General features: G+C 25.9%; 6 protein-coding genes across 6 annotated transcripts; 5 read left to right on the top strand and 1 right to left on the bottom strand.

Annotated features, from left to right (window-relative positions):
• Nucleotides 1–1,146: 1,146 nt before the first annotated feature.
• On the top strand, nt 1,147–2,502 carry OCT59_002023 (uncharacterized protein; the record flags this gene model as incomplete). The annotated part of the gene is made up of 1 exon (XM_025331836.1): nt 1,147–2,502. One exon carries the CDS (start codon nt 1,147–1,149, stop codon nt 2,500–2,502), a length of 1,356 nt encoding a protein of 451 aa, XP_025181374.1.
• A 12,028-nt stretch (nt 2,503–14,530) lies between these two features.
• On the bottom strand, nt 14,531–14,731 carry OCT59_002022 (uncharacterized protein; the record flags this gene model as incomplete). The annotated part of the gene is made up of 1 exon (XM_066144206.1): nt 14,531–14,731. One exon carries the CDS (start codon nt 14,729–14,731, stop codon nt 14,531–14,533), a length of 201 nt encoding a protein of 66 aa, XP_065995389.1.
• Nucleotides 14,732–16,327: 1,596 nt separating this feature from the next.
• On the top strand, nt 16,328–17,631 carry OCT59_002021 (uncharacterized protein). Its single transcript, XM_025325382.2, has 3 exons — nt 16,328–16,455; nt 16,526–16,837; nt 16,908–17,631. The coding sequence occupies exons 1-3, from the start codon at nt 16,399–16,401 to the stop codon at nt 17,520–17,522; spliced, it is 984 nt and encodes a 327-aa protein (XP_025181376.1). The 5' UTR covers nt 16,328–16,398; the 3' UTR covers nt 17,523–17,631.
• A 1,332-nt stretch (nt 17,632–18,963) lies between these two features.
• Nucleotides 18,964–21,576, top strand: OCT59_002020 (uncharacterized protein). Its single transcript, XM_066144204.1, has one exon. It carries the CDS (start codon nt 19,142–19,144, stop codon nt 21,488–21,490), a length of 2,349 nt encoding a protein of 782 aa, XP_065995388.1. The 5' UTR covers nt 18,964–19,141; the 3' UTR covers nt 21,491–21,576.
• Nucleotides 21,577–22,119: 543 nt separating this feature from the next.
• OCT59_002019 (uncharacterized protein) lies at nt 22,120–23,630 on the top strand (the record flags this gene model as incomplete). The annotated part of the gene is made up of 3 exons (XM_025316030.2): nt 22,120–23,202; nt 23,278–23,474; nt 23,540–23,630. The coding sequence occupies 3 exons, from the start codon at nt 22,120–22,122 to the stop codon at nt 23,628–23,630; spliced, it is 1,371 nt and encodes a 456-aa protein (XP_025181378.2).
• Nucleotides 23,631–23,959: 329 nt separating this feature from the next.
• On the top strand, nt 23,960–24,541 carry OCT59_002018 (uncharacterized protein; the record flags this gene model as incomplete). The annotated part of the gene is made up of 4 exons (XM_066144203.1): nt 23,960–24,158; nt 24,242–24,284; nt 24,355–24,425; nt 24,498–24,541. The coding sequence occupies 4 exons, from the start codon at nt 23,960–23,962 to the stop codon at nt 24,539–24,541; spliced, it is 357 nt and encodes a 118-aa protein (XP_065995387.1).
• Between the last annotated feature and the right edge of the window lie 1,199 nt (nt 24,542–25,740).

The following is a 25,740-nucleotide window of genomic DNA, read 5'->3' as shown; positions in this document are numbered from 1 at the left end:
AAAGGATCCGAAACTCTAACTAATTAAAAGATCGAAAATTTACTTGGACAATGTTAATAATTAATAATATTATTATTAAACAGGGAATAATCATGATTATCATGATTAATCATGATTATTATTATCTGTTATTATTATATTTTTTTTTAAATACTATATAAATTCATTATATTGCTGTTTTTTAACAACTGGTTTGTCGGGTTGTTATTTTTTGGCAGGTTCCCGATTCTGGAATTCTTAAAATAGATGATCGGCAGCCAACAAAATTATGTATATCTTCATTCCACGTGATTATGGAAGTCACATGATTTATAAAAAATACGTAAGTACTTTGTATATTTAATAAAAATTAGGTTTTGCTGGTCTTCGAAAAACAAAAACTCTTTCTCCTTTCCATTTTTTCACATAGAAATCCGCAGTTAAATACTGTTTTTTTATTTACACTTTTTTTACGTTTGTTAACGCTCGAGAAGAAAGAGGACCACTGGGTGGCCTCTTATGGAAAGGTTCTTCTCCTTACCACCCGACCTCTGAAAGAAGTTTTTATAATAAAATATTTTTACCTCACACCTATATAGCATATTGAATAATATGGCTTTTACTTTTTCTAAACCCATTCCTTTGGGAAAATTTTCTTTCGAAGTCTCATTCCATAAATTTCACGTGACTAGACCCAAACGGGCTGGATGTAACAAGATTTACGAAATCAGAAGATCAAAAAGTTTCTTTTTTGAGTTAGCTGATCCCTCGGCAAACACCAATGATATTCATCTTAAAATATACACAAATGATTATCACATGAAATCTACCCCTATTAGCTACTCTTCCACCTGTAGCTTTCCTAATCTGAAATATCAGATTAGTAAGATGTTACAACATTTTTTTTCTCATCAAAAAGTCATCCCACGCTCCATTCAAAAGAGATATTTTAATCTTATTCGTTCCAAACTACTCGATAGATATTTCCTTATCAAATCACGTGCTGACAATGTCACACAAAAAAATTCCCGTACAAAAACTTTCTTTAATTTTTCTTATAAACGTTATCATTTTTACTTCGGTATTTTTACACCATGTAATTTTTCCACCACTTACAATTTTGGAACTGAACACACACAGTTGTGTAGTGTCCCCTCCCCTTACATCATGTCTTATAATAGACGAGCTTGCGTTTCTCATCAAAAAAATTTAGACATTTTTCACAATGTCAAGAAACACACCCCGCTATTGAACAATGACATTAACAACAACAAACAGTCTCATGCAAACCGCACTTATTTCCGATGGTGGAAGGAGACCACAAAACATGTTTACTCAAACCGTCTAGGAATTTCCTATGATGTCTCTTATTTAGCAAATGGATACAAATCTTTTCACTTATACAAGGACCGTCGTATGTACCGTAAACGATTGAATAATTTCTGTTCACATCACTCCGACAGTAGTAAAAGGAGTAAAAAACAAAAATCCCGCTTTCAGCGGGCATGTAAATCTGTTTTCTACAATCGTGGTAATAACAAGAAATCACAGAAACGCGTGGATACTCTTGAAGAAAAACTTCGCCGTGCTAAACAACACAGATTTTTATTTTTACCTTCACAACATATTAATAAACCTATACAACATTTGAAATATCACAAGAAAGTAGTGCTCAGAGATGAGAAACATTACAATTTTTATATACCTCCAGAAACCATCGCACCTCGTGGTGCTGTAGCTTGCTTATTAATCGCTCTCAAGCCGCCCCTTCGACTTTATCCAGGGAATGATTCAATTAGCACGTCAAATACTAGCTCGCCTGCCATACCCTCACAACCCGTTCTCGTCAAAGATGAGAAAACTTGGCATGATAAGTTGGGCATTTGGATTTCTAACGATCTCCTCCCTTACGTAAATGACGAACCTGTTTATTATTCTAAAAGACAGGCAAAACTCAAAGGTCGACAACATGAACCAGGCAGTGGGTACTGGTTAGATGGTATTAAAAAACGTAAAGAAGCTCACGAACTAGCTTTGCAACAACAAAAAGATCGAGAGGCATGGGAAACCGCACGCCTTGCTTTCGAAAAAGAACTTTCTGCCAGAGCTCAGCTCTGGGGTACCTCCTCCAACCGTATAGAATATCGTGAAGATATGACGAAAGATCTCACCAATTTTCAAGAACATTATCACAAGAAAATCACGCCTCTAATTGAGCGTCGTTCTGTCCTAGAGAACAGAATTAAACAAGGAAAAAATGTCTACAAATCTAATAAACAACTACTCCAATTAGAACAGGAACTAGGTTTTTTCAAGATCGATTATTTTTCTGTCATAGACGACAATGCACCCCTTTATCGCTACAAAGGACACACATCCGACGATACAAAGCAACTCGAGCTCAGGCCACATAAACGTCCTCCTACCTCAACTACAAATACCGATAGGCCTGTCATTCACATCAAGAAACTGAGACTAGATACTCTGTCTCCAGAAGACTTTAAAGTCTTCGATTTATCTTAATATTTTATAGATGCACCTATCAGCTTATTTTTTTTTATTATTTTTGTGGCACGCTGATAGTTATAGCTTACATTATTTTTAGCCACATTTTTATTTTTTTTGACTTGTATTTTATTACATCTTTTTTTTTTTGGGTTACCCCCACGTACACAATTTTTACCGATGTACAACAATTAGAATAGTGTGAACCACTCCACCTATTACAGTATTGACAGGTGGCGGTCTTTTATGACTGAAAGAAAAATACGGATCTTTTCTTCTTCCCTTAGTTTAGATTGTCAGTTCTTTGGTTTTTTTGGGATCGGTGTCGTATTTGGGACCCACCCTTGTTTCGTTTTATATACCAGAGTGGCGCCGTCCTCGGGCGGTTTGATTATAGCTTAGTATTAGATAGCGTTTGACTTTTGTTTCATCTTTTGTTCTTGTCTATCTTTCTGTAATCTAGTTCACGTGGATTTTAAAAATAAAAATAAAAATAAAATTAGGTTTTGCTTTTTTACATTCCTTTCAAAATTATTTAACTTCTTGAGATTTACATACAGTAATGCAACTGAAGTATAAGTATAAGAAAAAAGTTACTTGGTGATTATGTTAAGCGAGAAATTGGTTATGTGAAATTAAATATGTTGAAGTAATATTATAATTAGACAGGTAAATTATAAATAAAGAATTCAGCATTTTATGAAGATTAGGTTGATAATATTAAAGCAGAACATAAAAGTAATTCTAATTGGTCATAACACTTTGAAATGCATGAGGATCTAAGAGAAAATATTATATCATTAAAACTTAAAGGATGCTGATAGTGCAAACTACGATTGAGAAACTTCACCTGTTAAAGTCAAACTCATCATACCAAAGAGAAAGAGTATCAGCTTTGCGAGAGGTCTCATATTCAGAAGAGTATTGGATTTCTAAGGAACAGCTTGTATACTTCGAAAATGGACTAGAAGTTACCAATCGCAAGATTTCATCGTTTGCAACTTAGGATGAACTGTTGATATTCGGCAATACCGATTTACCCCAAAATGAGGGATTTTAAAATTAAAATCGGTTTTAAAATAACTTATCGTAATTAAGGATCAACCTTAAATTCGATTTTTGATTTTCTTTCTAATCAAACTTTTTTATATAATGCCGATCTGAATTATGAAATCATGGTGGCACGAGCACGAAATACTGTAAAATGATTGTAATTCGTTGAGATTACATTATCACCGATCACACAATTAAGCATTAGTTTGTAAATATAATTAAACTTTTATTATCGTACAATAACTATATGTGCATGAATGTTTATAGTGACGAATAACTATATATGTTACGTAATTATTAAAAGCATCTTTTTCTTTTTAATTATATTTATATATATATTTATTTATTTATTTATCTCATGTTAAAAAAAAAAGTATTCCTTTTTTTTTAAATTACTATTCAAATTATTTGCTTGAATTAATCATTATTAATCATTTTGTTATAGCACGGGGAAACATGGATGCAGGAGTTGAAGTAAGTGACTAATGATTGCTATTATTTGTTGATTATGTTTATTTTATTATTATCATTAAAATTATTATGGCTATTTTTATCTAGGAGAGTAATCCAATGTAGTAAGGCGTTCTTGTTTTATGTTTAGTCTACATATTTACAATTTTATGATAAGTCAAAATGTTGTAGACACTACTATTCATTCAAAAAAAAAGATAAACATAAAGTATAAACGTACAATGATAAACCAGATTCAGCTTAATAAAACTATGTTTTTAAATTTCCTGTAAAGTATTTTTTAATAAAGTAGTAGCAATTCAAAGTTGAAATATTTTACTATTAAATTAAATATTTGGCTGTTTTATTTTGACCAGAATTACATGTAAGTCTGGCCAATTTAATTATTAACTATGTAAATTTGGCTAGAATTAAGAATTATAATTTAAATTAAATAAATCTGACCAATAAAATTACAGGATTAGTATTACATAATGTAAAAAAGTTGGCCGCTTAAAAATTTTTTTGTTAGGACTAGGTTGTATGCACTGTAGTATAATAACATTAAATAAAAATTTTTTAATACTCATTTCCAATTTACTGTATATTATATAGTATTTTGTATAATAAAAATGTAATAAAATTAATATTTTAATTAAAGGTAGACAAATCAGCCCATATGCATAGTAGGATTTGCAAAAAATTTTATATATTATTTTTACCTTAGGCCTAGGGGTGACCTATTTATAAGTAAGCGGAATCCTGTCTGGTCCATTCCCAACCTGTTTAATTCAGTCCAGGTTAAATTTATAATCTGAAACTGGATCAGACTGAACTGAATAGTTGAAACATCAACCCAGATTGAACCAATCTAAATTTTTGGTTCAAATTGTTGGATTAAGACTGACCTGATTAAAGCTTTAATCATGGAGTAAGCAGATAGTTGACACAAACTAAGCTTCATTCTAAATAAATATTTACATATATTTTTTTTTGTTTCAAAAGGACCCTGCTTACTTCTAATAAAGGTCTCTGGGCAAAATTTCAGATTTACTAGTAATTTTACCAACCTTTCTTATCTCATAATTTTACCATATATATATAGTGACTTTTTAAAATTATATTAAATTTTACCTTAGATTTTCAGAGACCTAAATTTTTTTAAATATTAAATAAACAAAATATTTTATAATAATCAATAAATTTTAAAAATTTTTTATTTTTACTAAGTTTAATTCTTATTCTTTAAAAATAAATAACTTTTATTAGTAAAAAAAGTACTTTGAATTACAAAAATACTATAAAAAAATCTTAAAGACACACATCTTTAACTTTACTTTAAAACTATTATTCACTTACTTCATATGGGCTGATTTGTCTACCTTTAATTAAAATATTAATTTTATTACATTTTTATTATACAAAATACTATATAATATACAGTAAATTGGAAATGAGTATTAAAAAATTTTTATTTAATGTTATTATACTATAATTTGGTAAATATTTCTTTTAAATTAATATAATTCTTAGCACTTACTATGTTAAAAATTTGTATCTCAACTTAAAACGTAAATATCTTCAGATCTAGTGATCCAATTGGCAAGCTCTTTTTTTGTTCATATAGACCAGATCAAAGGCTTTCCAAAGAGCCTAAATTTATAAAAAATGGATCAGTGAATCCCAAGATATTTGCATTTAAGCATGTTAAAAAGTTCGTACCTTAACTTTAAATGTAAATATCTCCGGATCTAATGATTCAATTGGCGAGCTCTTTTTTCGCCTATAAAGTTCAGAACTTTCAACGAGCCTAAAATTATAAGTGAATCTTAATATATTTGCATTTAAAGATGGTAATACAAACTCTGACATAAAATAATTATTTTTATTATTTGAAAATATTTATTATAATATCATCTTTTATATAATATTTTTATTATACTTTTATAAACATTTATAGCTACTAAGGCTATATAAATTTTTATTTTACTTTATATTTTATTAAAATATATTTACTTTTTAATAATATATGTTAAAAATTCCATATATATGAGAAATGGGTTTTTTATTAGTGAAATAGGTTTTTTCACATTTAATAATTTAAGTTTTGCAAATGTAAATTTTTGTTCAACTTATTATTTAGTCAAGTGATTATCAATCAGATGATTTTTTGGTATTACAAAACAATTTTGAGTAACAAAAATTGTGAAAATCAATCAATAACTCTTTTTAATGCAGAGTAAACAAATCAGCCCATATGTTCTTTAAAAAAATCTAATTAATTTTTTTTAAAAAAAAATAAATTCGTAATTGGTATTATTATGAAAAAATGCTCGTACTCCATAAGTATTAATCCAACTGCTATGAAAATATTTATCTAAATATTTTCGACCTTGCTGAACAACTTTACTTAAGCATGAAAAAGTGATTTCATATGACCAAAGTGCCCAAATTACACCTTAAAATCACTGATTAGGAAAATAAAAAAAAATTAAAAGTGCGAAAATTGCTCGTATTCTGTAAATATTAAACTGATTCTTATGAAAATTAATATTCAGGTAGTTTTGACCTCACCAAACAATATTACTTAAGCTTAAAAAGGTGATTTTATTTGACTAAAATGTCCAAATTACGCTCTGAATTTAATAAACAAAAAATGAAATTTTAAGTTAATATTAAAATAAAAAATGCTCGTATTCAATAAATATTACTCCAACTGCTATAAAAATTCAAATACCTTACTAAACAACTTTCTTAAATAGTAAAATATAATTTGATTTAACCAAAGTACTGAAATTAAATTCTGAAGTTGCTAATTGCTGTATGAATTTTTATATTTTAAAAGCTAATTTTTGTAATAATTTTCAAAAAAATAGTGCTAATGCAAATAAAATTAAAAATATAAAATGGTTTTTACAAGTATAAAGAAGAGAATAAATTTTTTATTTTAATAAAATGTATATTACCAAATATTGTAATAATTGTTGTACAATATTTCAAATTAGTATATATAAAGTAAATATTAAATTTTATATACAATTTTACCTTATTATTTACCAAAATATTTGTAAACTTATATTTGATCTTACTTTATAAAACTGGAAACCTATTTTAACTTTACCTTACATATCTGGAGACCTTTATTTGTTATATATATAATTTTACCTTTATCTATTAAGAAACCTAAAATTTTTTTTTAATATAAATTTTACCTTATATTTTCAGAGACTTCTATTAGAAGTAAGTGGGGTCCTGTTTCAAAGACTAGATACATAAGATTGTTGCTATGGATTGCAAAGAGACGAACATTTATAGGTATGGGGAATTGTGCATCACAACTTTACCCAATTCCATAAGAACACTTGCATGTCTAAAAAAGTTTTATGTAAAAATGAAAAATGTTAAGATAATTTTTGATTTGTCATGTTACTGCTTTATAAATATGCATAATTCAATTTTTACATGATTATAGACTACCTTAACTACATATGCAATAAAGCAAATGACATTGCTTTATTCTATGTTCAAACATATAGAAGAAAGCGAAAGGGAAAGGATCGAGAAGAACATGCCAATATTGAGATCGGAGGTTGTTTTGGCAAAATTACTGGAACACCTTACTCAAAAGAATCACAAATATTGGAAATTTAATTTTTACTTTTTTATATGTATTTACATGCTTAATTAAGTTCTATAGTTTTCTTTTATTAATTGTGTGATTGTTTCATCCAAATATGACATATGACTATTGTTTATAGTCCATCTCATAGGAGGATGTTTAGCGTTAGATTTGTTTGATTACACTAACCTATTGCTTCAAAACAACTTTACAGAAACTTTAAATTTTTAAGTGATATCATTTCAATATCATTTTAATATCATTTCAATATCAATTTAATATCGATACGATATTGAAATAAAGTATTATCACTTCGATATCATTTCAATATTAAATTGATATTGAAATGATATCAAAATGATAATAGAAATGATATCAAAACAACATCTTTAAGTTTAATTTAAAGATGTCATTTTGATATCATTTCAATATTGATTTAATATTGAAATGATATCGAAGTGATAATACTTTATTTCGATATCGTATCGATATTAAATCGATATTGAAATGATATTGAAATAATATTGAAATGATACCATTAAGATAAACTTAACGATATCGATTCTATATTGATTAAAAATGGTAAGTTTCTGTAAAGAACTTTAAATAGTCAAAACATTTTTAAAGATGACGAAGACCTTGCTAATGACAACCAGATCACATCAGCAAGACTAAATTCTGCCTTTGCAGAAAAATCTCTTGATGCCCTATAAAAAATATTTTTGCTAAAAATATACTTAAAATAAACTTAAAATTTTATTTTATACTTAAAATAAACTTAAAATTTTATTTTATACTTAAAATATACTGAAATAGGCAAAAATTAAATATCATTTAAGTATAATTTAAGTATATAATAATATACTTAAAATATTCTTATTTTAAATATCCTTAAAATATACTGAAATGGGCAAAATTTAAATGTAAATTAAATATATTTTAAGTATATATTAAATACAATTTAATTCAAATTTTGCGAAAATTCAATTTTCAGTATATTTTAAGTATAAAATAAGAAAATTAAGTATATTTTAAAGAAAATTAAATATATTTTAAATATATTTTAAGTAAAAATTTTTTTTATAAGGATGCTATACTTGGCAAAGAAGTATAATATAAGCAGTGATATAGTATTTGTCTATTCTCATGTCCTTCTATATACTTACACAATATGGCTACTTGCTACTCTGGAAATGTGTCAGTTTTAAAGTCATGTTCTAGTGTTTTGAAATTAACTGTCTTAGCTTAAGAAAAAAAATACAATTTTATCTCTATTCTATAATAAACTATAATTACATATGTACGATTTTGAATTTAAGAATTTTACATACCAATAAAATAATGTGCATATATAATGATCATAGACTAAGAATTTAAACTTTATTTAATGAGGCTCAATTAACAAAGATGCTCAGGAATAATTATATAGGTCTTCATAATACTAAACATACCTTAGGGCAATCTGATTCTTTTTGCATAATTTTTTCTTAAGTGGATCCTGTGCCTGTTATTTAATAAAATTATTGGAATCGCCTCTATAAAAGAATTCTATAATCTATATATCTTTCGTGTTATTTTTCTTGTACTTCAGTTGCAAAATCCACATTGTGAGTAATAAATGTCAAGTTCTAATCCAGTTAGGTGATCTAAAGTTTTAAGAAAATCAGGTTAACGTATTTTAGATGGCAGTTCAAGATATTTTGACATAATCTCTCGACACAGTTTTTCACGTTTATATTTAGAGCAATATGGATACCATGTATTATAATTCTTTATAAGAGAAAGAGTAGCATATTATTGATGATTTTTATTACATTTCCAGAGTAATTGGCTTTTGCAATTAATACTATATAAGAATCTGACAAACATTCTCCATCTTGACTATATGCAATAGATTTGGCCATCAAAATATCAAATTTTATACTAGCACAATGCGAACACCAATAGTTTTTGTTTTTAATGCCACTAATGGAAGCGAGCCATTCATTTGAAACATCTCTAGCATAAATGTATTGTATAATTAATGTAAACGTCAGATAAATGCTCTTTATTCCTGCTATATGCTAATTCTTTTGCATATTTAATGCCAAGTTTTCAGAATCACTGGCAGTGCTTTGAATAGGTCAGGTAATTTTAGGTAACCTGATCAGGTTGACTCAAAATAATCAGGTCAGGTTAGAGTTCCAATCTGTCATCCGTTCGATAGATAATCAATCTCTTCTCATTTATTTTTGGAAAGAAACATTTATATTTAATAATTTATAATTTAGGAACTGCATTCGATGTAAGGTGATCAAACTATACATTATTTAATTAATTGAACATAAAATAAATGGAGTGAAATCTTAGTCAGATTGAAATTTTCATCTGTCAGATGATATTTTAATCTGTTTCTAATTTCTTCTTACTTTCATTTTTAAAAAAAAAGTTTATTTATTAAATTATATACTGTATTATGCTCTTAGGATATCCTTAAAAAAAATGCTCTTTTATATTAATTAAATGAGTGTATAACTGTCAAAATGTGATTATTCGTCAGATGATGAATTGAAACTTTAGATCAGGTAATTTTAGATGACACTGATCAGGTTGACCTGAAATAATAGGTCATCAAATCTATGACCTAGTACCAGATCGGGTTAAAGATTCAACCTGACCTGTTCCTGAAAATAAAAAAATGTGGTTTTTTATTTATAAAAAATGACATTTTGGCATTTTTTTACTTTTATTTACGAAAAATGTTGGTTTATAACATTTTTTTTATATTTATTTATGAAAAAATGCCATTCTGGTGTTTTTTCACTTTTATTTATGAAAAATGCCGATTTATGGCATTTTTTTCATTTTTTTCACTTTTATTTATGAAAAATACCAGTTTGTGTCACTTTTTCATTATTTTTTATGAAAAAAAGCCAATTGGTGTTTTTTTACTTTTATTTATGAACTAGAGAACGGGAGTTCAGAGCAAAAAGTGATTTAATTAAACACAGGTAAATTTAACTAAACATAAATAAATTTAATTGAATAATAAAACAATTACAGCAGGGAAGCAGTTGATGAATCCAACACAATAGCTAGTCAAATTAATTATTTATGTAATACATTAATAAATAAGCTATGAAGTTCATATAGTAATAAAATCTAGCATTTATAAACTACGAATAAGCATATTTTGGAGAGTAATTCCACTCTGTGGTAGGACCCCAGAAAATACTTATATAGGTAAGATCCCAAAAATATTTTTTATTAATAGCTCTAAGCATAGGTTTTTGATATCTAATCTTAAAAATTATATAAATAAGCAAATCAATCTTCTAACCTAATTAAATTTTTATTATAACACATATAATTTATAAAATATATTTATTAATTATGTTGTGAAGCTAAACTAAACATAATATACAAGTAGATTAACAATATTCAATTAATAAAGTTAATAAACAGTAAAAGAAAAATTCAAAATTAATACTATTACAAAAAATGTAAGTTTCTCCATAAGTATTATACTTACATCCATAAAAATTAATATGTAGGTAGTTTCGACCTTGCTGAAAAATTTTCAATTAATTTAGAAAGTCGATTTCATTTGACCAAAGGGGTGTAATTACGCTCTGAAGTTGTAAACAGAGAAATGAAAAATTTGAAAATTAGTACCGTTATGAAAATGCACTTTCTCCATAAGTATTATACCCACACTCATGAAAATTAATATATAAGTAGTTTCGACCTTGTTGAACAACTTTCAATTAATTTAGAAAGTCGATTTCATTTGACTGAAGTGGTGTAATTATGCTCTGAAGTTGTAAATGAAAAACAAGTGAAAAATTTAAAAGTTATTACCATTATAAAAAATATGCTTTTCTATATAAATATTATACTTAGCCTTATGAAAATTAAAATACAAGTAGATTTAACTTGCTGAACAACCTTACTTAAGCATAAAAGATAATTTGATATAACCAAAGTGGTGAGTAGTGAAATCATACTATTTTAAAGTAAAATATATTTACAGTAATTTTATTTAACAAAATAAACATGTATAATATAGTAATTTTATAATAAAAATAATACACTGAGTTTAATAAAAATTAAAAAGATACTATTGAAAGATAATTGAAAAAAAAACTGAAATTTCATTAAAAAAAAATTTTTGTTTATATATTTATATAAAATCGTGAAATGTAGTACAAAATTAACACTCACCGTTAGTGAAAATAAAATAAAAATTAATTATAAATTCAATATATAATAATTTAAAAAGTTCTATAAATATGAAAAATAAGCAACTAAAAACTCTTAATAATACCAAAAATATGCAATTTAATTATTTTACATAGTATAAAATTTTCTCAAAATTAAGCATTATAATTTTTACATCATAAAATTTTTCTATATTGGCTAAGCATCTTGGTACCTTACATATATACCCTATAAAAAGTATTATACTTAAAATATATTTAAAATATATTTAAAATATACTTAATTTAAAAATTGCAAAATACTTAAAATATATTTTTAATATATCTAAAATATACTTAAAATTATCTTAAAACATATGTCTAATATATTTAATTTTTGCCCATATACTTAAAATATATTTAAATTATATTTAAATTAGAATTTAAGTATATTATAAGACTATTATAAGTATATTTTTATGTATTTAAAATATACTTAAAATATATTATAAAATATATTATAAGTATATTTTAAGTATGTAAAAAATATATCTATAATATACTTAAATTTGATTTAAGTATAATTTAAGTATATTTTAAGTATTTTGGCAAAAATTAAATATATTAGAAATATATTTTAAGATAATTTTAAATACATTTTAAGTATATTATAAGTATTTTGCAATTTTTAAATTAAATATATTTTAAGTATAATTTAAATATATTTTAAAAAGTTTTTAATTATATTTTAAATATAAATACTTTTTATAGGGATAGTAAGCATTTTCTAGGATCCTTCTGTAATGTAACTGGACTTTACTATTTTTAGTAACAGAAATCCATCCCAATCCATCCCAACTCATTTAAAATAGTGACAAATAAGGAATGACAAATAGAGATCAGACTGCAAAAAAAAATTTAAGTTGCTGAGATAAATATAAATAACGTGTTCCTCATGATCATATGACATGTAACAATAAACATCATCTTAGTTATACCACAAGGGTGGAATTACAAATATAATACTTTATGGTAAGATTTACAAAAATAAAAATATTATTTAACAGCCACAAGTTATAAGTATACAAAAAAAAAATTCAAAATAATTAAAACTGAATTTAACAGTTGTAATATTAATTCAATTTAAAATACTATCAATTAATGTGAAAAATATATAATAATTGTTATTATCAATTATATGCTTAATAAATTACCTAATAAGTAATAACAATGTAAAGAATAACAATAAAGAATAACAATAAAGTATGTAAATTACTTAATCTAATTATTTTCAATTTAGCCATAATATTGGTCATTTTCTCAATGCCATATAGATGGATTATTCTTAACAGATTGCAGAGTTTATAAAGTAAAATTTTATAAAAATATAAAGATCAAGATTCTTTTTTAAGAAATAGTAGATTTTAATTACAAAAATGATATAAAGATTATATATTTTAAGAATGGCAGATAATACATATAAAAATATTAATCCCAAAATGATTTCACAGGTCAAATGAAAAAAAATCAAATTTTGCTTCTCTTTACCGATTTGTGCATATTGCATACTGATTTGTGTATAGTCTTAATAAGCTTACAGATATTATGTAATTATCAAAGGAGGGGAGAGGGTAACCAAAATCTTACATTACACTTAATAAAATATATAATTTATAAATATTATAATTTGATTGGTTATTAAATCTGACAAGGGGGAGAGGGGAGTAAGTTTATATTAAACTGAATATTATGTAATATATGTAATTCCCCTTATCTATTTATGCCAATTTTGACAAAATCTGATTTTTATATTGATAATACTAATTTTAACAGCTAATTTATGCATAGCTCTATCTATTTATGCTGATTTTTGATAAAATCCAATTGTTATCTATTTATGCTAATTTTTGACAAAATTTAATTGTTATATCAGTAATACTAATTTTTAACAGCTGATTTGTGCTGTTTTTAAAATAAATGCTGATATTGAATCCAGAAATATTACATATCAAATGAGAAAATCAGATTTTGACAATTTGTAATAAAGTGAAGGTGAATATAGAATAATATATACTGATTTACAAATAGACAAGCCAATTATAATCTCACTAATAAATTAATATTCTGATACCTAAATGTTAGTATAGTCTGACTATATTTCAAAAAGTGATCAGATTCAAGTTATTTATGTAATCCATTAGAATTGTTATCCTGATTTTCATACAGATATCCAAATATCCCATACTTACAAATATTTTACATGTTTACAATTATTTTCAGATATATTTGTATACTTTTTTTTTGGTCAGTTACATTTGTATTCATAGGTATTATAATATGAATGAACTATTATTATTAATATTTGTTACTTTTTTATTTTAAACAATATACATATTCTAATTTGTAATACAATTTCTCCAATTTCTTAACAAGATCTATTGTAATCCATTTCCAACTTATCTTGGAAATACAACTTTGCTAATTCAAGATCATAAGGGAACTGATTCCCATTTTTGTGGTACCATTCACCATGTAATCTAAAATTCACAAGTTTTTCATCGCAAATAGGACATGGTGAATTCTACAGCTAAGCATATACAAAATTATAATTATCAATCCCTCTAAAACTATTTTGGAATTTCAAGTATGTAAAATGCTCTAACATGGATTTGATAATTAACTCTGAATCAGGTTTGGCTTCGAAGGTGATAGCCTCTTTTCTTCACATTGCTCAGAAAAAGATAAATCAGATACTTTGTTTTCTGGCTTTGAATCTAGCTTCTGATGCATGTGTTTCTGATAATTGCCATGGCTCATACCCAGTCTCTTTTTTATATTTTTTGTATAAGCTGGACTGAATCCTATCTATCAAAACACTTGGTAACCCAGTTAATTTGGCATACCAATCCAGGTATTCAGGAGTTAATTTTTTATTGGTCTTAGTCATGTTGCCTTTTTCTATAATTGCAAATCAATCTAATTAGGTAATAGTTGACATGTGTAAAAAAATGTCATTTAATAAATAATAAAGCGTCAGTTAGCAAATGTAGTCACAAAGTGACCTGACTATGCAACTATTTCAAGTTCATACTGTTCACATTTAATAAAATAGGATCCAGTTTTATATCTACCTTCTATGCTTTCTTCATCGCTATGATTTAACTTGCATAATGGGCATGATATCTCATCAGTAATTCCATAATAATACTAAATTCTTTATATAAATTAGGATAATAATCCTTGTTGAGAAAATAGGTGTGGTCATAGGTTGGCTTAGATTGGAATGCAGATAATACATTTGCCAATGTACTTACTCCCAAGGGATTCACTTGTATCTCAGTCTTACTGCTTATTTTTCTTTTTTTTTTGAGCAGTTCTTTTTGTTTCTTGTATTATGATACAAAAATGATAATGACTAAATTATACTTGGCAGCATCATTAAAGTAATTATTTTAATTCAAAAAAGAAAATCTAATTGGTTGCTATTTTGGAAAACGTATAATATATAAAACGAAATCCAATGGTTCATGTTTCATCAATTTTATTTTGGGTATTAATCAGAATTTCAGCCCCACCAAATCCATATCACAACAAATTCTCATATTTGGATCGCGAACCATTCAAGGGTAATTATCAAACATTGTGCTATATAAAAGTCCTTATTATAATATAAGTATAATAGTTATGAATTAGATAACCAATAATCCAAGAGATTATTGCTGCTGAAAAATACGAGTGACAATACTCGATTTTTTAATTAAATATTTTCTTTAAAAGTATAAAAAATAATATTTTCATGGGATATCACGTGTAATGTAAAATATTTAGTGGTGGGTGAGCATTCTTAAAAAATCTATCTAAAAATTGTCATCTGCTTTGTTCGTTCTTATAAAGAATAAATGGGTTAACCTTAATTTATAGAGATTTAATATTACATAAAAAACCAAGGCTAAACCAAATCGGAACAATTAATAATTTCCGAATTAGTAAACAACGAATTTTATGAATTTAATCAAGTGTATATATAGTATATTATGAAACTGAAAATATTATAAATATTATACTACGACTTGGTCAAAATTTATGTAACAAAAAAATGTGACATATTAAAAAATAGTTATTTTTTTTAAAAAAAAATCCGATAGAAGCAATAAATATTTCTTCTTACCATTTAATAATAAATCGAAACTTTTAAAAATTTTATATTAAAAAAAGTAAATTTACTAGAATTTTCTCACATTCCTAATTTTAGATAAACTCCTGTTTCGCAATTCATGTTTTGGCGCAGTAAATTAACAAATAAAGTCAAGCTCCTCCTTATATCGTTTCGACGATATATTTTTAGCAAAATGATTGTCAGAAAAAAATCGATTGTATAGACTGAGAACCGAAACTTTTAAACTCCGTACAACAAATATCCCCTGGAGAAACAATTATTGTTAACATTTTTAATTTAAGCATTGTCAAAGAATTATTTTCTAATAAATCTTTTTAATGAGAAAAAAATCATATATAAATGAGAGAAAAAATTCTTCAAAAATTGCGCAACGTAACATTCAAATTCATTATTAAAAAAAACAATATAGTTAAACATACTGTAATAAACATTAAATTATGGATGAACTGACCGAATTTAACTATTTTATAGTGCTCATAACGTTGATGATCATGGTAATTATTAACGTCTGGAAATTTTTTCTTTTTTCTTTTTTTTTTGACTTTTGTTTATTTTCTTCTTCAGGCTTCCGTACATAATCTTATTAAATCCATATCGCTTTATCGAGCTCATATTTTTAAAGTGTCAAGTACAATAAAAATTATTTTTAATGTTTGTGGTCTTGCGTGTGGTATATCCAATTTAGTAGTACTTTTTACATCAACCGCTGCGACTTTATCAAAATGTTTGGCTACTACTTATTTGGAAATGATAACGAATTTCGCATTTTCAGAATTGGTTATGATTTTCTTAATCTGGAAGTTAAGGCAACTTGGGAAATCTGAAAATCATGATTATATCGGATATGGATTACTTTTAACGAGAAGTTCGCTTCATGTAAGTAAAAAAATTATTTTTAGCGAAATATTAATAATAATAAAAATAATAACATCATTGTTATATTTAGATTATACACGTCGTATTAACAAAACCGCAAATATTCTTTGATCCTGTTTCATCTAAATGTGAAAAAAACGCAAATGATTGGAAGACATTTTTGTTAATTGCAACTGTAACCGATATTCTCATAGATGTTTACGTTGCATTTCGTTTTTTTCTATATATCAGAAATGCGAAATCAATTCATTCTAATAGATTAATTATATGGGATTCGTTACGTATATTTATGGCATCAATACAAGATATAAGCATTATAGTATTAAGTCATATAAGCTATCCAACTATTAGTTACACTATATTATCCGTTATTTTCATTTCTTTATCATATGTAATAACTATTGATGTAGGAAAATCTGATAATCCCACAGATGAAGGCAGTTTAGAAGACGATTTAGAAAGAACATTAGATGACATTTCAGAAACTTCAAATTATAGTGTAAACATTGTTTTAAGAGCTTCAAATGGAATGTTGGCAGATACTCCACTAAAAGATGTTCGTGATATAATTAAAATGGAACAACAATATAATATTGAAATGTTAGGTCCAAACGTTGATGTTGAAGTTTCACAACAATCTTTATCATTTTATGAAATAGTATCAATTATTTTTGGTGAAGATTAATAATAATAAATTAAGAACTCTTTTTTTAGGTATAAAGGATTAAGTAATTAATAATAATAAATTATTATCTAATAAATAAACATTATAAAATATTAATTTATCGTTTTAAATTGTTTTAAAAAAATTTGTATCTGAAATCGAAATTTTTTAATGACAGAACGATTTCTGTATAATAATCTTGCAAAGATCTTATTATTCTCGCTTATCATTTCTAATTTCTTTTAGGACTTTTCTTCCTTATGATCCAAAAATAGACCATTTTGAATGATTTTTTGACAGGATATTCGAGTGAGTGTGTCTGTGCTCTCATACCTAGTTATTAATCACAATTGAAATGACCAAATATGGTCAAGTAACATAATAGCGACTAATAATCCTTTTTTGTCAATCTTTGAAAGCTTCTTAATTTTAATATACTTATGTACTGTATATCTATCGTTAAGTTATATCACATATTTTTATTCAGACTTTCCTGAAGAAAAGGGTGTTTTGATTCGGAGCGTAGGAAATTTATGATATAACGTATGTTATTTTCAACTGATGACTAGTTTAAACATAAATCAAAGGTATATAGTAAGGGTGCTGTCAAGATATTACCTAATATTTTAGGGGGAGGGAAAGATTACATACAATACTATATAAGGAATTATATATCTTACCTGAGGGGGGTGGGGGTAAGCTCTTATATTAAAAGTGATATTAGGTAATTTATATGATAGACTAAATTGTTCGGCCTTTATTGCGGCTTATCAAACATCAATGAAACGTTTTTTCTTTTAATTTCGGAATTATCGGAAGATATGATAGTTATTATCAGTTTAAGGCCATTCCAAATTAATTTTTCTCTATTTTTTGAAAATTTAAAAATAATTTAAACTCACATGTTCACATATGTTTAAAGCATCCCCTCTCTTTTCTGAAATTGGGTGTACCGAATAATATGTTTAAATATCATTGTTGTTTAAATTATTCCCTCCCCCTCTCCCTCAAATTTTTCAGCGTTAAACTAATTATTGTAGTTAGAATGGCCTTATACGTATTTCCTAAAAAATCATAAGCATATCCATTTTAGGCAATCATAAGAAAATAATGCCATTTCAGTATGACCTGGGTAAAATATTTTGCCGAAAATTACTATTAGTTTATAATAATTGTGTCGTGAGATTGTTACACGTTCAAGAAAAAGTTCTCGGCATATTTACCAAAACTCTAATTTAATTTATAGAATTTCTAGCCACAAAGGGAACTTACCGACTTACCATATTTGTCATTTAATATAATTTACACTACGCGCTATACGCCACTCTCAAAGCCGCCAAGAACAAATAATTTACATATGCGGATATCAATAATCGTTCATCTGTTTTTTGAAAGACGGACTTCGGAAAAGTTAAAAAAAAAAAATGTATATAAACGAGAAAAGAATTTCTCAACTTAAATCATTCGAATTGAATAATTTTATAAATATATATATAATCACATAAATTGTTTACATTTTTTTTTTAAAAAAAAAATTTAAATTTTTGTAATATTAAATCAATTTTTTTTTCAAATTTTTTTTACATCAATTACCAAATTTCTCTTCTTTTTTTTTATTTTAAAAAAAATTAAAACAAATCATGTCTAAAGTTAATTACGCCGAAACTTTTCGTCCTTTAACTGATTTATTCACTCAAATGCAATTGAATACAATTCTTTTGGCGTACCTTCCACAAAAATTAGAATCATATTTGACTGGAATCATCACGGTTGATATGTTTATAACAAGTGTTATAGCTTGTGGAATTTCCACTTTATTTCCTGCATTGTTTCAATTTATTACTATGACAGGACTTCCATGGGGAAATAAAAAAAATGTTACAATGCAAATTGAATATTATAGTGAAGGAAGATTTGGTTACCCGTGCCCAAATGTATTTTACGAAGCGTTATCTTGGTTAATTTCCCAACAAACAAAAAAATTAAAAGATGGTTCATTCATTATTCAACCTGTAAATTCGATCTATGAGAACGATGATGATGATGATTGTGCTCCTCCAAATTTTAATGTTCTTCCAGAAAAAAATCAACAAATTACAATCGAATATAAAGAAAAAAAATATCATGTCACTTATATTATTCCTGAACATCCCAAACAAGAGAATAATGATAATAATGACCAAATTAGTAAACAACAACAATTGAAACCTTCAATTTATTTAACAACCGCTGAAAATCCGAATGAAACAAGTGTTAATACTACAACTGAATTTTTAAATGAAATTGTAAGATCTTATTTAGAAACTTTGAAAAAAATGCAAGTACGTTCAAGATACGAACGAAGTGAATCTTATTGGCATTACGTTCAAACATTATCTTCTGCTCGAGGGTTAGATAGTATTGCGTTAGATGAATCACAAGAAATTTTATTGAAAAAAGAATTGGAAACATTTGTGAATGATAAAAGTTTTTATGAGAGAATTGGAATGCCTTATAGACGTGGTATTTTATTATATGGAAAACCAGGAACTGGAAAAACTAGTTTAATAAATGCCATTTCTTCACAATTATCTCGTAATATTTATTATTTAAATCTTAAAAACATTAAAAATGATAATGAATTAAGTGCTGCATTTAGTGAAGTTCCAGAAAATCAAATTATTGTACTTGAAGATGTTGATACACAATCAAAAATTCTTCATAAACGTACAAAAAATTCTAAATCATCAAAAACTTCTAATAAAAGTGATGATAAATCAAAAGATGATAAAGTTGATAAGGAGGATAGATTTTCAGACTTTAGTTTATCAACTTTCTTGGGATGTTTGGATGGTCATATTTTAGCTGATGGAAATATAATTATCATGACAACAAATCATGTTGAACATCTTGATCCTGCTTGTATTCGTCCTGGTCGTATGGATGTACGACTTAATCTTGGTTATTGCACTCATTATCAAATTAAAAAAATGTATAAGAGTGTCGCTGAAAATCCCGAAGCTGAATTTCCTCAAGATATCCTTGAAAAAATTCCTGAAAAATCATTGCCTCCTTGTGAAGTTATGATGACCATGATTTTATATCGCAGTGAAATTGAACTTATTCCACAAAAAATTTATGAATTAGTCGCAAAATACAAAGATATAAACTCTGAAGAAGCATCTGCTGATTTAACGGAAAAGAAAGAAACAGAATCGGAAGAAGTTAAGGATAAAAATAATGATAAGAAGGAGGATATTAAAAGCGAAAAGGAGGAAATTAAGGATGAAAATAATGATAAGAAAGAGAATATTAAAGGCGAAAAGGAGGAAATTAAGGATGAAAATAATGATAAGAAAGAGAATATTAAAGGCGAAAAGGAGGAAATTAAGGATGAAAATAATGATAAGAAAGAGAATATTAAAGGCGAAAAGGAGGAAATTAAGGATGAAAATAATGATAAGAAGGAGGATATTAAAGGCGAGAAGGAGGAAATTAAGGATAAAAATAATGATAAGAAAGAGAATGTTAAAGGCGAAAAAGAGGAAATTAAGGATAAAAATAATGATAAGAAAGAGAACGTTAAAGATGAGGAGGAAAAAATTAAGGATGAAAATAAAGATAAGAAAGAGAACGTTAAGGATGAGGAGGAAAAAATTAAGGATGAAAATAAAGATAAGAAAGAGAACGTCAAAGATGAGAAGGAGAAAATTAGGGATGAAAATAAGGACAAGAAAGAGGATATTAATGATGAAATTAAGAAGAAAGAGGTTGTTAATGAGGATGTTAAAGACGAAAATAAAGAAGACAATAAAGAGGATAAGAAAGAGGAAGAAATCATAAATGAGGCAAATATAAATGATTTAAATGAAGTAATAAACGCTGAAGAAGATAGCGATAGTATTACAGACGTAGAATTAGAAATTGAAAACGACAAGATAAAACATTTTAAAACTTTAGAAACATTTACAATCACACCACAAATTGCCAAAAAAATTATTGTACAATAGAACCTAGCTTTATAAATATATAAAAAATTTAATATACTTTGTCACATTCACAGTATTAATAAAAAATAATACATACAAAATCGCCAAAATTTATTTTTTCATTCTTTATGAAACTTGATTAAAAAAGCAGCGCATAAATTTAACCACTAATGTTTAAACATAAATATATAAGAAATTGAATCGTTATTTTCGCTGAACTATAAATGAGACTGGAATTCTTTACTAAAACTAATTCCATTTTTAAAGCCTGCCGATTTAAATCTGATTTCTCAGAATATAAGATAGTGGAATTTTTTATTCTCCATATATATGATCTGTATAATTTAATTTTAGACAATAATAATTAACAAAAAAAATTACTTTTTTTTTAAAATACTACATAAATAAATTATTTTATTATTTAATAGAGACAGTATATTATGAAATTAAACTTTATAACTTTTTACAAATAGGGTTAGACATGCGATCAACACTCACCTTCTATACCTTCTATAAAGTATTTCCAAACTAAAATCGAATTTTCCAAAGTGCTATTATTCATCGACAGAAAAATTTTCATTATATAAGAATTTGAAAAACTATAAATATGACGAATTTTCTACATTTACTTATACTGTAATATTATCAAAATGGAACTTGTAAAATTAAATGATGAAAATTCTTTTGATCCAACACCAAAATTAAAATCTAGTCCCGTACCAATTTTATTTGTTTCTTTTAATGAGTATGATGAAAATTGTATTCATTGTGGAGAAAAATACATGAAAACGCCTACCGGTACTTATGAACAAAGATATTGCAAAACGTGTTTATCGAGTTATTTAACTAATATAACCGATAATAATATATACTTGGACGTATATTTATTCACAAAGGACTTGGAATGTAATGAACATGAAATAAGTAGAACAAAAATACCACAAAATATTCAAGAATGCTGTAGAAATTGTTTAACAATATTATGTTTTAAACAAATACCTGGTAATTATTATTATCGTCATTATAATTATCTTCCTTATGTGAATTACAAAAACGTGATTGAAAGTGAAAAATATTGTAAACTATGTGGAAAATTATTATCTCATTATAAGGAGGAATTTAAATTATGTTCAGATTGTTATCTAATATCTTCCGGACGTATAGAATCAACCTTGACTAAAAAACTTATTTCAATTATTTATTTGCCATGGTGGGAAAATAGATCTTATTGTTATTGTAATGAAAAATTAGTATTTACATCAAACTGTCAAAAGTATTGTGAGGAATGTTTCGTATTTTTTATCGGATGTAGATATTGTTTAACAACAAATATTATTTTTGGATATACAAATCAATCACAATGTAAAAAATGCAAAAAAGTATCAACCATTACAAAGCTTAATAGTATTATTATCCATGGGTATAGTGATTTAGATGATTTTCTTGCTAGTGCAAGATCATATGAATATGATATAGTTAAATTTGCTAAATATGTAAAAAATATTGATAAGTATTTCGTTCCATTCATAATATGTAGAAAATTATTAACAAATAAATCACGAATGTTGAAATATATACCATATTCTCAATTTACAAATGTAAAAAAAATAGCAGAAGGAGGTTATGGTATCGTATATCAAGCAAATTGGTTAAATGGTAATTATTGGACTAAAAATGTCATTTTAAAAAGATTTAAAAATTCTCAATATAGTAACAAATGTTTTTTGAATGAGGTAAATACTTTAAAAATCTTATTTATTTTATTTAATGTTTGTAAAATATTTTAATTTTAATCTTGAAATTTATAGTTAAAATCGAATTATCATTGTTATAAATTATTTGGTCTTATTAAACCTTATGGATTTACAAAAGATCCCAAATTGGATAATTATATATTAGTCATGCAATATGCATCAGAAGGAGATTTACATAAATATTTACAGAAGGAATTTACAGAAATTGATTGGAAAACAAAAATAATTATTTTAGAATATATTTCAAGAGGGTATTTATATTTTAAATACATTGGTAAATGATTAACTCGTAATACTAACTTGTTAATTATTTTAGACTCTTTACTATTCATGATGAAAATTTCATACATCGAGATTTACACAGTGGGAACATATTGGTTGATGATCGCTCATATAATATGCCGTAGGAGATCTAGGATTATCACTTTCTGCAAATGATACGTTATCGAATAATGAAATTTATGGAGTAATACCTTATATTGCACCAGAAATATTTAAAGGGTCTACATTTTCTAAAAAATCTGATATTTATAGTCTGGGTATGATTATGTGGGAACTTACAACGGGTTGTAAACCTTTTGCTAATGTTGAACATGATCATAGACTTATTTATAATATTATTGATGGTGTACGACCTGAAATTACAGAAGATACACCAGATCATTATGCTAATGTAATGAAAAGGTGTTGGGATTCTGATCCTAAAAAAAGACCTTCTGCAGGTGAAATTTCTAATATGTGTTTAAATTGGTATCGTCAATCTAATCAAGCTGCTGAATTAAAAAGAAAAGAGTTAATAAATTCAAAGAAACTTGGTCCCAAGTTTAGTGAAAAGCCTCATCCAAAAGCTATTTATACAAGTAGACCAATAAGTTCTTACATTTCAAAATGCTCATCTATATTTTCTAAATGTTCATCTATCAATTCTTCAAATGGTATGTGTATTATACTATTTTAATAATAGTCATCTTTGGATAATACTGTAAATTAAATTTCTTTTTTTTTTTTTTTTTGATAGATTATACTTCAATAGAAGTAGTATTAGACATAGACATTGAAAGGTATTTAAAATTAAAAATATTTTATTAATTCGAAATAAAATCTTCAACAAAATACTATTTATATTAGTAGTAAATCCAAATTACTTGGAACTAAGAGAAAGATTGAAGAATTATTAAATGACAATTCTTATGAAAATAATGGTAAATATTTTATTTGATTAAACGTTATCAATATTTGTTGTCTTATTTTATTTATTTATTTTTAAAAAAAAGGAAAACCGAAAACACTAAAATTAGTTCCAGGCTTCCCTCATTAGATTTAAGTACTAAATAGTTCTTAAAATTTGATTATAAAATAATAAATATATGTTGGAAAAAATTAACGGTTAAAAAGGGCTTAATCAATAGATTTGTTTCGTGTATAAAATTAAAATTCATTTATACTTTTGTTCATGAAAAATGGAGGATTTTTTATAGCGTGTTATGACCGAAATCGATCTTGTTAGATTTTATAAGAATCAAATTGCGCGATGCTGATGCATATAAATAAACATCATTTTACTGATTTTTTACCAAGTATCTACCACTTTTTAGATTAGAACAAAAAATTGGTAAAATTAAAGAATATATATTATTTCAGAATAATTTTACTTAGGTATATATATTGTGGAAGTGTTGATTTGACAAAATTAATTCCTCACGAGATAATAAACCTCTTGTTATTATCAGATGAATTTAAATTACAACCTTTAATCACGTATATTTCAAGAAATATTAATTAACAATCATGATGATTCTATTCTTAAAGAAAATTTTGAAATTATCGAGTTAACTTATCAAAAAAAGTTTTTTTAATAAATTATGGGATTACTGTATTCAAGAATTTGTTTTAAACCTGATCGATTATTTAATTCCACCAAATTTCTCACTTTGAATCCATTTATTTTAGAAATAATTTTAAAACGAGATATTATTTATCATCTGGGAAAATTTATTAAAGTGGACGTGTGGACAACAACAATAACCTATATTCATGAACACTTATCTCCAAATGTAATTAAAAACATTCAATATGCATTTGCGCAATTATATCGTATCATTGCGAAATTTTTTTTTAAAACCTTGTTAAATTGTATTTGTCAAATGCTATTTATTTCGATGATTTTTTACGGCATGATATCACTTTTTTGATCATTTGTAACCATTATTCAATAATGGGAAATTCTTGTTCATTCCCATATTCGCATATCTCTTTTCTTGGAATGATATTCCGAATATTCACTACTTAAAAAAATTTGTGTTTCGATGTATGGCCAATTGGCTCTCCCGATTTCTCACGTGTAGATAAATTTTCTAATTTTTATTAAATTTCATCATTCATCAGTGAATGCAAATGTTCCATTAGACATCAACGAAATTAATCGGGCAGTAATACCGCGGGACCTTAATTGCTTGGATTGGAACTTAAACTCTGATATGCTTACAAATTTTCCAAAACAGCTGATTCTATTAAATT

The sequence above is a fragment of the Rhizophagus irregularis genome, chromosome 10 (genome assembly GCF_026210795.1).
Source record: "Rhizophagus irregularis chromosome 10, complete sequence".
In the NCBI taxonomy this organism is placed as follows: domain Eukaryota; kingdom Fungi; phylum Glomeromycota; class Glomeromycetes; order Glomerales; family Glomeraceae; genus Rhizophagus; species Rhizophagus irregularis.
Note: the sequence above shows the minus strand (reverse complement) of the source record. Positions and strands in the feature narration are given on the sequence as shown.